Below are 14,920 nucleotides of genomic sequence, written 5' to 3' on the forward strand. Positions count from 1 at the left end.
CAAGTAAAACAGTAATACATTTGAAAAGAAATTCTAAAATAAATCCCAACCAAATTATACGAGTAAATAAAAAAAAATAAAAAAAATTCATTAGTATTGGGTGAATTTTTTTTTTTTTTTTTTTGAACGGTAGTATTGGGTGAATTTGTACTTTATACTTCTACTGCGTATCTGCTCCTTACTTCTTAAATTTGAGTTGCAAAGGAATATACTCCGTAGTCCGTTGCATAAGCATAATTTTGCAAAGATGGTTATAAAAGTACTATCTGTCTACATTTAATTATGTTTCTTACATCATCGTATGAGAAACCAAAAAGAGCATGCATGAACAGCCACAAAACAAAACAAAACTAATTGAATTTGGCTAGCTTCTCGTTGGCTGTTAGAAAATGTGAGTGCTCCCTATCTATGTCCTTGTCCACCGTACCAACGAGTACCGCACCGTTTCACAAATCGCGGTTCATCTCTTGTTGTCATTGAATTTGTTGCTAATGGCTTCTTTTCTTCATAAGTTAAGATTTATTCATCTTGTTCACAACATTTTTTAATTAAACCGAACTTATCAGATCTGAATTAATTGATCTTATTTAAATTTATTAAAACCTACTTTAGTTGCAATTTGTATATGGATAATCCTTATCAGAATTATTTTTTCAAACTTATCTAATCTGAACATGAATAAGTGAAAAATATGATTATGACTCTTACCGTAACAAAGTTATACATATTGGTTATTGGAAACCACGTATTAATTACTTCGTCATAGAAATCACCCTAATTACAAAGTTTCACATATGCTTCCTCTTTTCTGTTTATTTTTAATGTTTGTACAATACACAATGTACAATGAGATGTACTATACACAAATTATAATCGGGTTATACATTGAATTGTCCAATGTACAAGGAATAATTGCTAACTCGGGAGTTCATGCTTTACTATGTTCATATAATGAAGTCACCATTTGTAAAGCAAATCACGTCTTACTTCTTACATACCTGAATAATACTTGTACAGTTGTACGTAGAAAACCAGGCATTGTGGATGTCAACAATTTAGATTGGTTAAAGTTTGGGAAATGAACCCAAAATTTGAGATCAAGTACTTTGTATCATTTGCCTTTTGCAACTCTTTTACACTAAACCAATAATATTACGTGAAGATACTTTTTTTTTTTACACATATAAGACAGTGTTAGGGTTTGTTCTGATTTATTGAACTGAGCTGAACTAATTGGAGCTAAATTGAATAGAGCTGAAATGAATTGTTTATTAGATAAGAAAATTGGGAATTAAATTAAACTGATTGAAACTGAACTAAACTGAAATTAAGTTGAAAAGAACATGCCCTTAGTATAAGGTGTAACTCATTTACTCATATTCAGTATGACACTCATTAGAAGAATTATCATACTTTTTTTTATGAAGATTATCATATTTTGAGTAACAATTGAATCAAAATTTTATATGATTCTCATTTCAAAACAGATTATGAGTTATCTTAAACCTATTCTTAAATTTTAATTTCTGTAATTATTTTTACACGACCTTTTCTTAACTCAAGTACTTTTAATGTCCTTTAGCGGCATGATGAGTCACAAATTTATTTTTCCCTCCCTTCAAAATTGGAAGTAACATATATTGCTTTTTTTTTTTTTTTTTTTTTAACGGGAACATATATTGCACTTACTACTATTAAAAAGAGTTAAATTTTTTTGTCACACTATAAAAATACAATATGATCCAAAAAAAGATAGCTTAATTATCCCAGGCAAAGATTTGGATAAATTAATATCCTCATTGATTTGGTCTGATGATAATAATCTTCCTATTATAAAATTCTGCTCCGAATATCCTAATTGGTTTCAACTCCCAAAATAACATTCTCAATTTCTCACCCCATAATTTACTCGTAATTATTTTATGCACTGTTCATCTAATTTATCCATATAATTAGATAGATACCCACCAAAATTTTTACACTATTTTCTGGCCACTTTCCCTCAAAATTCCTTGGTATTTATTAATTCAAGGGGAGGTTTATTGTCATCCACAAACCCCTTGAGAATTTCTCGTTCATCAGTTATTTTTCCGGTTTTTTTGTCTCTGATTTATTCAGTTGTTTTTCTTTGAGGTATCTCTCCTTTTCTCTATTTTTTGATTAATTAGTTGGTGTTTTTTTTTTTGAAAGAATTTTAGTTGGTGTTTTTTCTATTGGTTTTTTGTGATTTTATTTTTGTTTGTTTGTTATCTGTTTTTATTTTTGTGGGTTGTAAATTTTTGTTGGGATTTCGTTTTCCTCATGTTTAGGGGTTGGAAAAAGGTCATTTTCTGAGTATTTGTTATTAGAAATTTACCTTTAGTAATTAATTCTGAGTTTGATGTTTTTGTGTTTCAATTCTGTTTTTTTTTTGGTGAAAGTTTTGATTTTTTGTTAATTTTAGTATAAAAAGGTTAGATTTTTAGTATTTAACCTTGTTTGGAGTTGTATTAAATCATCATGATTTTGATAAGTTTATAGCTTTCCAATGTTAATTTCTTAATTGCCGTCAAATTTTGTCAGGGTAACTGAAATTGTGTTTCTGTGCGTCTGATTTTATTGAAATTTGAAAAAAAGTTTAATTTAGGGAGAAAAAAATGGAATCAAAGAGCAATGAAGGTGATGAAAGTGTTGTTGAAGTGGCAGAGAATTCTTCTGATAAGCCTGTTGAAGAAGCAAAAGGCGATCAGAAGCGTTCTCTTTCCAATTCGACGGATTCGGGGAATTTGACTGCAAAAAACATGATGTTTAGGGCTGATATGATTGATTTCAAGAATTGGGATATTCATTTGGAGAAACGTTTGAGTAGGGTTTTTTCTCGAGATCGAGATCTTAATGCCACCAAGAAAGAAGAGTGGGAAATGACTTGGCAAAACTCGATTTGAAGCACAATATTGCCCATGGCACATATGGTTCTGTTTACAAGGCTGTTTATGATGGAAGGGATGTTGCAGGTAATGAAAACTAACTTTTATGTTCTGTTTATCACTTTATCTCATGATTAATTTATTATCTACTATTATTTTGTCAAGTTTAGTTTTATATGATCACAAGTTTGAGTGTGGGAATGGAAATTGTACACCAGGCATGGCTTGATAGAATTCAATATCACAGGAAAAGGAGACATATGATATATTTTTGTATCCCTATACCGGGGACTAATCTATATGTTGGACTATTGTAATGTCTACATGGTTTCGATGAGCTCTTCGTGTGTGTCTACCATTAATCTGATTACCTTGTCTGTTAACTATTAACTGTTACTACAGATTGATTAAAATTGAAATTGTTTCTTGACCTTATAATGCACTTAATCATTAAGCTTTGATCATTATTCAAAGAGGTGTCATTGTTGGTTGAGGTATTCTTGTAGCACAAAGTGCCATGTGCTGGGCTTATAGTGTGCTCTGTCAATAGCTGAGGGATCACCATCCATATTTGTAAAAGAAAATGTTAATGGACTATCCTGTCATATGTATAGCATCAGTGATTTGGTATATGGAACTCATGACCCCCCTAAATTTGACAAGTTTAAAGATAATGGTAATTTGTATAGTTCTTTGCTGATAGGATTATATGGTAATCGGGGTTCAGGTGGCAAAAGCTGGATTTGTGATTGTTCATTAAAGTGTTAGGTATATACTTGCATATGACATAGTTTTGGTTGATAATGAAAGTATTAGATATCTCTTTAACCTATACAGTTTCAGTTTCTTATGTCGTGACATGTAATTTGTAGGGCATGTCATATTGGTACATACAAGTAGTAATTTTATCTTAATGCATCTTATTTTGTGCTCACCTGTTCCTTTTATAAACTTTGCTCATATTTCTATGCCAAATTCAATTATCTTCTGTTTGGAGAAACACTATTACGTTATAATTCTTGTCGAACTTCAAACTCTTGTTTCCTTACTTAAACGGTTAAATCTTTGAAGTGTTGGATAAAGCTTGATCCTAAAGCAACCATTTGATTATCAACATTGATAAGAAACTTGACTTAAGCAAATTTGTTGGTTAATCTGCCATTTTATTTTATGAAAGAATGAAACTACTTAAATTTTTATGCTATCCTGAAAGTTTGAAATACATCTTAGTAAGCATGTGAAACAAAACTAAAGATCAACTTAGGGCCTAATTTACTCAGCTGAACGTAGAATTTGTTATATACACCTTTGTGTACCCAACTAACCCAAAGTTAGTTTTTGCTCTTCATTTGATGATTAAATGAAAACCAATCATCAAAATGAGTACAAAATACCCATGGGTGTACGGTACACTCGGGTGTATATAACAATCTCTCAGTTGAACTAAACTGAATTGTTAATGAGAGAAGGAAATTAGGAACTGAACCGATTGGAACAGGTCCTTAAACCAAACGTTTACTTAATTGTTTATCAAGTATCTAATTATTGTAACATTTGAATGAATGCAGCAATGAACTATTGACTATATAAGAATAATATATATACATATCTACATATACTTCTGCTACCCCATATTAAATTAGCTTGAATTCTTATTTAATATGCCTCCGATACTGCTATGTATAAGAATACAAATATCTCATAGCTACCATTACTTCTACTTCAATAATTTTATTTTTTATTTTATTTTTTTTTTGTGGGGGGGGGGGGGGGGGGGGGGGGGTGCTGCATGTATTAATGGGATACTAGCTTTATGTATTTTTATGGGAGTTAGGAAATGAATTCTATATATTATCTTCATTGGTATGTTTGATTGGTTTACTTATTTTTTTTGTGGGTATACTATAGTGAAAGTTTTGGACTGGGGGGAAGATGGTATGGCCACAGAGGCTGAAACTGCGGCTCTTCGGTCCTCATTTCGGCAAGAAGTTGCTGTTTGGCATAAACTTGACCATCCCAATGTTACAAAGGTTAAAGCTGTTAGAAACTTATGCTATGTCTTTTGATTTTTGTGCCTTTAGTCTGATCACATGTGACTGACCATTTTTTTTTTCAAATGTAATGGCATTTTTTTTTTTCGTATCCATATTTTGTAGAATAAATTTGCTAAGATTTGAACTATCAAATATATTTTGTAGTTCATTGGAGCTTCAATGGGAACTTCAAATCTTTTAATTCCTACCAATAGTGGCAATTTGGGCAACTCTCTTCCTTCTAGGGCATGTTGTGTTATAGTTGAGTATCTTGCCGGAGGAACACTGAAGAATTATTTGATTAGAAATAGGAAGAGAAAACTTGCTATCAAAGTTGTAATTCGACTTGCTTTAGATCTTTCGAGAGGGTAAGTTCTGTATAACTTGTACCTTTATTTGTTACTTTATCATAAGAAAGTGATGAGATTGTGTACCTTCTTATATGTGCAGATTAAGTTACCTTCACTCTAGAAAGATTGTACATCGTGATGTCAAAACTGAAAATATGCTACTAGATACTAGTGGTACATTGAAAATCGCAGATTTTGGTGTTGCTCGAGTTGAGGCACAAAACCCACGTGACATGACCGGAGAAACTGGTACATTGGGATATATGGCACCAGAGGTAACGATAATGTTATTACTTTGACGATGTTTTTATTAAAATTATTAATTTTGGTGAAATTGATTGAAAAATTAACTTTTATTTATCACTTTGACGACAGGTTCTTGATGGTAAGCCTTACAACAGGAAGTGTGATGTATATAGTTTTGGAATATGCTTGTGGGAGATTTATTGTTGTGATATGCCTTATCCTGATTTGAGTTTTGCGGATGTCTCTTCTGCGGTGGTTAGAGAGGTTAGTAGTGTACTTTCACGAGTTTTATGTATAACAATTTAATTTCAATTTTTACCTGCTTATTAACTAAGTTAAGGTATTTTTTTATTTATTTGATAGGGTATGCGTCCTGATATACCAAGATGTTGTCCACCTTCATTAGTGAGTATCATGCGCAAATGTTGGGATGGCGAACCAAACAAACGCCCCAACATGGATGAAGTAGTGAGGTTATTGGAAGCTTTTGATACAACCAAAGGCGGTGGGATGATACCTGATGATCAAGTTGTTAATAGTTGCTTTTGTTTTGGCCCTAGTCGTGGCCCGTAACTCTCATCAGTTATGTCGTCTGGATTAATCGGTTATCGTGCCCATCCATTTTGTCTCGGGCTAAGATTTCTGTAGGTTATACGATTTTAGGATATTAAGAATTTTAACAAATTTTGTTCAAATTTTTTATCAATGGAATGTGCTTAATTTTGTATTATTGTTCTTTTATTGTAAAAAAGGTTATGTATATAATTTATGATTTTTTTTCCTCTAATTTTATGTTATGGTTACATGATATGTATAGGGATTTTCAAATGTAATTAACAAGAATAATATTTGTGGAATGCTTTTATATATATATATATATATATATATATATATATATATATATATATATATATATATATATATATAACTTCAAACATCATTAGAATAAGGCATAAACAATAATAAATTAATGCATATTGAGTGAACAAACTTCTAAAGTGTAGGAAATTTTGTGTGCATGTCATTGATTGAATGTCTAACACCAATATTTATAGGCTTATAGCTAATTGGAGGATGAAAAAAATGACTAGAATTACCTAAATTTTAAAGTACTTAACATTTAGAATTTTCATGAACCATTGTTCCCATTTCCTTCCTATTTCAAGTGTTCTCTAGAAAGTTTGAATGACTTACATTAGTTACATAATACAAGCTTAGAGATGTATCAAGAGAAATCATGAGCAAGATTGCAAAAACTTTGTTTGATTTATTGGGAAGCTTCTAGAACATGCATGCACATATTCTTCTACTAGAATATTAACTTGTTTATTAACAACTTTTTCCCACAATAATGTGGTGTTTCTACAAACATCATTATTGGACTACAAACCTCATAATAAACCTTTTGGTAGTAAGGTATATGATTTTGACCATTAATATCTTTAATTTTTCAATGTTACAAACTATTTAAAAAGTTGATATTTTTGTAAGACACTCTAAAATGATGATATTATGAAGATATATACATTAACAAAATATTACATGATACACATATTAGTACAAATGTGGCACTGAAAAACAAACGGTGGGAGTATTACCCTAATTTATTAACAATTACATGTCCAAACCAATTATCAATGATAACTTTTTTTTAATCAAATTATTCATCTCCATTCAATTATACTCCTTCGTCTATGAATATTTTATACTACATTTGTGCCTTTTTTTTTTTTTTTTTAATTTTGAATGCTTGTAACACCTTTTGATTTTATATAAAATCACTAGTATTTTATTGTTCATTTCTCTCAACCACTATCTATTGCAACTTTTTTAATCAAACCATCATCTCTATTTACACATACTCTGACGTTTCTAAATACTTGTAACAATTGTCTTTTTCATTTGTTTCTAAATGCATGCAACACATCCTGTTTTGGTTTGAAATCACTATTGCTACAAGTTCATTCCTCTCACTAATTTCACTGGTATAAATTTTTGAATTATCTCTTTCACACAATTAAAAAATATACCCCATTAACTCCCCTTACATACTAGTTTATTCATCTCTATATACTAATGTACTATCTACTACCCTTCTTAAAATGATTCTAAAAATCAAATATAGAGTATTATAAATACAACCTTTATTTCTTATTATTTACAACATAAATACCTTATATCTCATAAATAATACCCTTTAAAACGAAGGTAATATTAAAAATCAAAATGAGCGAGCATTTGAATAAAATATGGTTGTGAAATCATAGGTGGCGATAACTAGTAATACTCCTCCACGCACTAAATTGAGGAGAACGTGGGTCCATGTGAATATGCATAACAGATTACATTCATAAACATAAACTAAAACAAAAACAAAATATCTGATGTACAAGATTACAAGAATAGTCCCACCAAAATCACAGGTGTAAAATCTAAGCTAACGCTTCATACTTCCATTTCAAGAAGTTACGCAACTTAAAAACGCCGTTAATAAATTCAACTCTTATTAGAAACAAGAAAGAAAAAAGAAAGAGAGAGAAAAAAAAAAAAAAGAGTAAGAGTAAGAGTAAGCTAGCTAACTATAAAAATGTCGTCAATAATGTCGAAGATTCTGGAAAATTCCGGCGGTTTCGCAATCGTCGACGGCGGACTTGCAACGGAGTTAGAGCGTCACGGCGCCGATCTCAATGATCCTCTTTGGAGCGCTAAATGTCTCGTCACTTCTCCTCACCTCGTTCGTCAGGTTTCTCTCTTTCGATTTTTGCTGATTTTGTGATGAATTTGATTCTTAATTTGGAAAATATGCTCAAGATTTGTATTAATTGTTTATAGTTCTTACTATTTTTGGCATTTTTCAAGATTTTTATGGATTGTTTTTAGCTCTTACTCAGTACTAGGTAAAGAAGCATCTTGCAATTTTGATTGAGACTTTTTTTTTTGGATTATTGGAATTTATTATTCATGTTTATCCTCCAGATATTCGCGCACTAAGTATGAAAAAGTTAGATATGATGAATAAAAGAGGATTTTAAAAGGAGATGTTACGGAGTATTTGTTTGTAATATTTGAGTCAGTCTATCAATGTCAACCAATTAAGCAAACTAGCGTAGTTGGTTTAAGTCTTGGCGTAGTTCCAAAATATTAAATCCCGTCTATATCATTTGCTCTTAATTATATAATATCTCCCTTTCATATTTATTGCAACTTTTGCCAAAAATGGATGCTACACATTATTTGCACTAATACTTTCTTTCCTTTTTAGGTTGTCATTTCTTTCTATCTCTCTCCTCATCACTTGCATTCCTATTTGTTTCTGTCTCTATCTTACACTCACAAACAAATTTTGCCTAGAAGTCCGTGTATCTTTCAAAGTTGCAAAAAATGTGAAATAGAACTAATAATACTAGTTGAATGTGCAATGTGCAGTAATGCTACCTCCTTCCGAAAATGATCTTTCCTATATTCTTTTTTCAGTCTTGAAGAACAAACTTAGAGAGCTCATTGTAGATTGTAATTAATTTTGTAGATTAATCGAGTAAATCACTATATTCATATGTATAAATGTGTGACAATGTAAATATGTAATGCTTCAAAAGGCAAACAACAAGATTATATTGAGATGGAGGGAGAATTGGAGACTCGGAGTATTAACATTTTGCTAGAATTTGAAAATTTAATATTAGGTCACTTGTCACATATCAACCTTTTATTGCTACTTAGTAAAAGAAGCTTTGGTCATATATACTTTGTGTCCTATTTTCTTAAAATTTTTGGGTGTCATGTATTAAGTTGTGTTATTTATTGAAATTTGACTTAACATATCAAAGAATTTATGTCTTTGCATCCTCTATTAATTTCTTTGAAGACAAATAATTAGCAGGACACCTGATACCTGCCCCACAGTTGTCTTGGTGTGGTGGATATCATGTTGGAAAATTTTGTATACTACTACATATGCCTTTCTTTCAGTAGATGGGTTATTTTGTTTAAATTTTTCAGTATCAATTTGCTAGAAATGATCCGGACTCTTGATTTTGTGTGTTGGTATACCGTTTCTGATGCTTAATCAATTATAATGTAGGCTTGCCATTCCTTTATATATATTTGGCCACAAAACCTGTTTAATTGCTTGATATGACGTACATGATGCTGCAGGTTCACCTTGATTACCTTGAAGCTGGTGCTGATATCATAATATCTGCATCGTATCAGGTAGCCTTCCTTTAATCTTGTATCATTTATTAGTTGCTGTTTTACTACACAGACATTTACAGATTTATAAATTTTCCTTTTGATGTACCTTGATAGGCGACCATCCAGGGTTTTCGCGCCAAAGGGTTATCACAAGAAGAAAGTGAAGCCTTGCTAAGGAAAAGTGTTGAAATTGCCTGTGAGGCACGTGATTTATACTATGAAAACTGTGGAAAGGCTTCTGTGGAGGCTAGACATGATAGCAAGATCCTAAAAAGTCGGCCCATCTTGGTTGCAGCATCAGTGGGAAGCTATGGTGCTTATTTGGCTGATGGTTCTGAGTATAGGTAATACAAAGCCACCTCCCCTCCCCCTTCTTTTTTCATGTAGTAGTACTATTCTATTCTTATCTGTTTTTGAATTTCTCGTCCCCGTGCATTCTAGAAGTACCCATAGATGTGAAATGTCACCACTAATCAGTCAAATATCTTACTCCAAGTTTCAAAGACATTGCTTTACTGTATTTTGACCATTGATTAGTTATATGATTTATAAATATTATTACAATACTTCCCTCATCTACTTGTTGTAAAGCTAACTTCTATTATTCAGAATGATTGATGTGTAATACTTGCTATGTTCACCTTTCTTACTATGCTTGCATGGTAATTGGTCAATTAAGACTAGATTTGGGGGATGCATATAGTGCTAACCTGTTCTCTAGCATGATTTGGTAATGCTGCTCTATGCATATTTATGTTTCATTGGTGATAGAAATGGACGTAATCATAACTTGCTTCCCACTAATAGTGTCAATATTGTGAGTACTTGTACCTAATGATTATTTCTAATGTCATAAGCACTTGTAATATTAGTATACATATAGGGGATGGAAATTGGTGGGAAAGTGATGAAGGAGTCTATCAATTTTTTTTTTTTTTTTTTTTTTTTTTTTTTTTTTTTTTTTTTATATGGCTCATGTTCTTGAATATTGTGCGGGGAAGTAAAAGCTACAGGTGTAGTAGTCAGAATGTCAGACTGATGCGTCTTTAGATATATTTAGTTAGAGACTTAAGAGTCTCGTATTCTATATGGTAGTGGCATGAATAATGGATAAGCTATTATCTTGGTGCTGCCTTTCTCCCCTGTTTATCTGTTCTGTTTCAGTGGTTCAATGTTTTCTTTTACGCCTTCACTAAAACCTCATTGTAGTAAGGGGATAAACGCTTTTCTGCGCTGTCAGATACACTACTAATCACAATCTTCTCCAATGTGCTGACAATAGCGACCTACTGGCTTATCTTATCCTTTTTATTTATTTTTGATATTTTTTATGGTTTACATAAGTTCAGATCATGTTAAGTAAATTTGTCTCTTCCTATGGAATTCTTTGACAGCGGGAACTATGGTACTACTGTGACACTGGATTTCTTAAAAGATTTTCATCGGAGAAGAGTTCAGGTTTTAGCTGAAGCAGGTGCTGACCTAATTGCATTTGAAACAATTCCAAATAAAGTAGAAGCACAGGTATGTTGGAGCTGTGAAATATTATCTGCTAAAACTGTTAGGATACAAATTTTGATCCTGAGGTTTCTGAATTAAAATGTCTGTTCATCTTGATTTTTCTACTTTACATTTTGAGATATTTTATTAATTGCTGGATGCCAATTTATGCAAAATTCAATTAATCTATGCTACTATTGCAGCTCTAGGGCTCCATAGTATGCATATTCTGTCTAGTTGAACTTTATGGAGGGGCATCAGATTTGGTTAAAGGCACTTACAATAGTTGTGTACATTGTCACTCTAAAATGACCTTTACCTTGGCTGTTATGTCCTATGTCCAGGCTTATGCTGAACTTCTTGATGAGGAAAATATAAAGATTCCAGCATGGTTTACTTTTAGCTCAAAAGATGGTGAGAATGTGGTCAGTGGTGATTCCTTGCCTGAGTGTGCATCAATTGCTGAGGCTAGCAAGAAGGTTGTTGCAATTGGGATTAATTGTACTCCTCCCAGGTTTATTGAAGGACTGATTTTGTCAATTAAAAAGGTAACATTAGAGTAGGTTTTCATCTGTTATGTTCTTATATAGTTATACTGGAGGAAATTTAGGATTATTTGTTGTTTTTCGAACTCTATTGGCTCATAAGGATACCATTAAAATTTCTCCAAAAAAAAAAGAAAAAAAACCTGATATTGTCTCTGTTTCCTGCTATAGTGTTTTATGTGTACTCAAGCAGCAATCTGGCACTGAGATTCTAATAGCATATCTGATGATTATTTCAGGTGGCAACAAAACCAATTATTATATACCCAAACAGTGGTGAAACCTATGATCCAATTATAAAGGAGTGGGTGGTAAGTTTTCTCTTCAGTTTTGTTCACTAAATGGTTATTATTATGAGTTTTTACTCTGCATGGGGATCTATTATTGGATATATATGTCACATAACATTAGTGAAAATGATCTTTCATAGGCAATGAGTTATGGACTTATGACCTGAAGACTATTCCATGCAACACTGGATAGTATCTACCAGAAGGATGAATTTTGTCATGTGCTTTCCTTTTAGGGCACTAAGAAAATTATGAATTGTGGAGCAGGATGCTAACTAGCTAACTAGTTTAGTTGGTCAAAGCTTTGATGGGTGGTACCTACGACCTTGGGATCAAATCTTGCTATATCATCTGCCCTTTGCAGGTCTCTCTAGTCTCTACACCAAACAATAAAAAACAGAACATGATAAAACTGGAATTAGGGAGTTCTAGGCTTCCTGGTGATCAGTCGTATCAGGGAAATATTTTCCCCTTACATAACCCATAGGTCATACCTATCTATTGCAAACACCACTTGTAAGATAAGACTGAGTTTTGGAAGTCTCCTAAGCTCTCAAACAAACTCTTAAAATTCCCTACGCATTGGCTATGCTGCATCCACATGTTGTAGATCCCATTTAGAATGTTGTGAGACTTTCCAAGGTTCCAACATCTGCACTGAGGCCTGAAAGTAGCCTGATGAGATTATTTGATGGTCCCTTCATTTTGGTTTGCCATGAGATTTATGCTTTGTTTGTCTCCTTGGCGCATTATATGAGCATTAAAAAGTTATAATAGGAATTGGAGGGAAATCTTCTGGGCTATAACTCTATAAGTCAAACCATTGAGAATTTTTTCAGGGGTAGAAATGATGGGAGATCTTCTGGGATCATCTGGTGCTTGTTTGACACCATATCCGTACTCTTATTACCCCTAAATTGAAAGATCATTCTATCGTTGGGAATTTGTAATGGATACATCAACTGAAAATACAAGAACATTAGAACTCATGATGTTTGAATGGCCACTTGATTGTATTTTGTATAGATACCAGATTTAAGATTTATTGCCTCGTTCACATGCTCTAAGTAATGTTCTAATTCTTCTAAACACTCATTCTGGCTAAACATTAATCAGAGTGAAACTTACCAGGTTTTTTTTCTTATTAATATATTAATAGTCTCCTAGGTTGCCTACTTACCATGTGTCAATCTATGAAATGGGACCTGAAAAGATCCTCAGCCTTCCTGCAATTTTTTTTCTCGAACACCACTAAATGTTATCAGAAAAGCTGGAAAAACAAATCCTTTGGCTATGGAGCAGTCTTTTGAGGGTCTCTTTAGTTCCTTATACAATCTGCTTCAGTAGCTGCCAACTCTGTGGATTAAGCACTCTCAATTTGAATTATTACACTACTAGAGAGTAGGGAGTGATATGGGAGTGCAAAAGCTCAAATCTGGTTTTCCAATTATTAATCTCTGATTGGAACTTTGGGTCATTGATATTTAAGATCTTTTTATAGTTCTGTGTTGTGGGGGTGAAAAGTAGAGACCTACTTTACCATGCTTTTTAAATGCACTGCAGAACGTCTTCCTTTTGATGCAAATTCAAGAATAATTGAACTGGCGGTCCGTTTGGAGTAAAATTATAGTTGTTCTAAACTGATTTGTTAGCCTAGGTCGAGGCAGAGTTATTATGTTGTGCTTGTTCAGAGAAATTTGTTTCTTCTGTATGTGAAAATTTTTTGTCTACTGCTATTATGTACTCCGTAATTATCTTCATATTTCGGTCGTATTGGTGACTTCTGTCATAATGTCAAGACTTGAGAGTAGCACCACCAGACTAGCTTAGCTTATGTTGCCAGAATGCCTGGTATACTTTTCAAAGTATAACTCTCATATTTTGTAGAAATGGCTGGGTTTTCAGAATTATGTCAAGGTATCCACCTTGCCCATTTCTCTGTCACTAATGGGTAGCTGCTGTTATCTGTTTGATTTGTAAATTCATGCCTCTGACTACTCGGTGCATATCTTGCAGCAAAATACAGGGGTTCTAGATGAAGATTTTGTTTCTTATGTGAAACATTGGCAGAAGGCAGGGGCTTCTCTATTTGGTGGTTGCTGTAGAACTACTCCAAAGACAATAAGGGGAATTTACAGGACTCTTTCAGAGCAATCAGTGCCCTCCATGTTACGAGTAACAAATAACTGACGCTTTCGAGTAGTAAATGATTAACCCGGAAGTATGATCAATATGCCTGTTTACTATTGCCTTCACTGTTTCATAGAGTTTTGAGGATTTCCTTCTTGACTAAGCTTGTTTACTGAAGGCCCCTTTACATTTTATGTAATCTGTATATAAAGCATGGGGATATTTGCACAAAGACAAGCTTTGCACACAAAAATTATGTACTCAAATAATATAGGAAGCTTTTATCTCGAAGTTATACTGGATATCTTGCTTTGTCTCTGTCAAGTTACTCTCTTAAAGTAGATTCATAATTTTTACAATGAATATATAACGTGGAAATTTAAAATGATCCTCTTAACTCATGATTGTTGATGAAAAGATGTTAATTTTGATGCATCATTTATTTCCCAACAACGTGACTTGGTCTATGTTAAGCGCATTTATGGAGAAGAATGTAGCCGCGGCTTATACACTTCGTACTTTCAGACCAAAATGAGAGATAAAAATACCATTAGGCCAGAGGTTCTACCTAAGCTATACTTATCGCCAATTGTGAACTGGTCTAGGATCATTATGTTTTGTGGCAAGATTAACATACCCTAGCTGAGGCAGGGTTCACAACCCTGGCTGCTTGGGGTGGGATTCCTTTGGGCCTTTGGCTTACACGATGTCTAACTTCTGACAAAA

The 14,920-nt window shown here is 32.8% G+C and overlaps 1 protein-coding gene and 1 pseudogene across 2 annotated transcripts; both read left to right on the forward strand.

The window, feature by feature from the left end:
- The first annotated feature begins 1,761 nt into the window (after positions 1–1,761).
- On the forward strand, positions 1,762–6,265 carry LOC145567169 (serine/threonine-protein kinase 52-like; annotated as a pseudogene). The gene is made up of 7 exons (XR_014095511.1): positions 1,762–2,133; positions 2,617–2,993; positions 4,815–4,936; positions 5,105–5,307; positions 5,390–5,564; positions 5,665–5,799; positions 5,899–6,265. The product of XR_014095511.1 is annotated as a serine/threonine-protein kinase 52-like (transcript).
- A 1,699-nt stretch (positions 6,266–7,964) lies between these two features.
- On the forward strand, positions 7,965–14,501 carry LOC145568224 (homocysteine S-methyltransferase 2-like). Its single transcript, XM_081627659.1, has 7 exons — positions 7,965–8,278; positions 9,691–9,747; positions 9,844–10,073; positions 11,124–11,253; positions 11,574–11,777; positions 12,014–12,085; positions 14,081–14,501. Exons 1-7 carry the CDS (start codon positions 8,123–8,125, stop codon positions 14,252–14,254), a joined length of 1,023 nt encoding a protein of 340 aa, XP_081483785.1. The 5' UTR covers positions 7,965–8,122; the 3' UTR covers positions 14,255–14,501.
- Positions 14,502–14,920: the final 419 nt, after the last annotated feature.

This window comes from Chenopodium album, chromosome 11 (genome assembly GCF_948465745.1).
Source record: "Chenopodium album chromosome 11, dcCheAlbu1.1, whole genome shotgun sequence".
Taxonomy (NCBI): Eukaryota; Viridiplantae; Streptophyta; class Magnoliopsida; order Caryophyllales; family Amaranthaceae; genus Chenopodium; species Chenopodium album.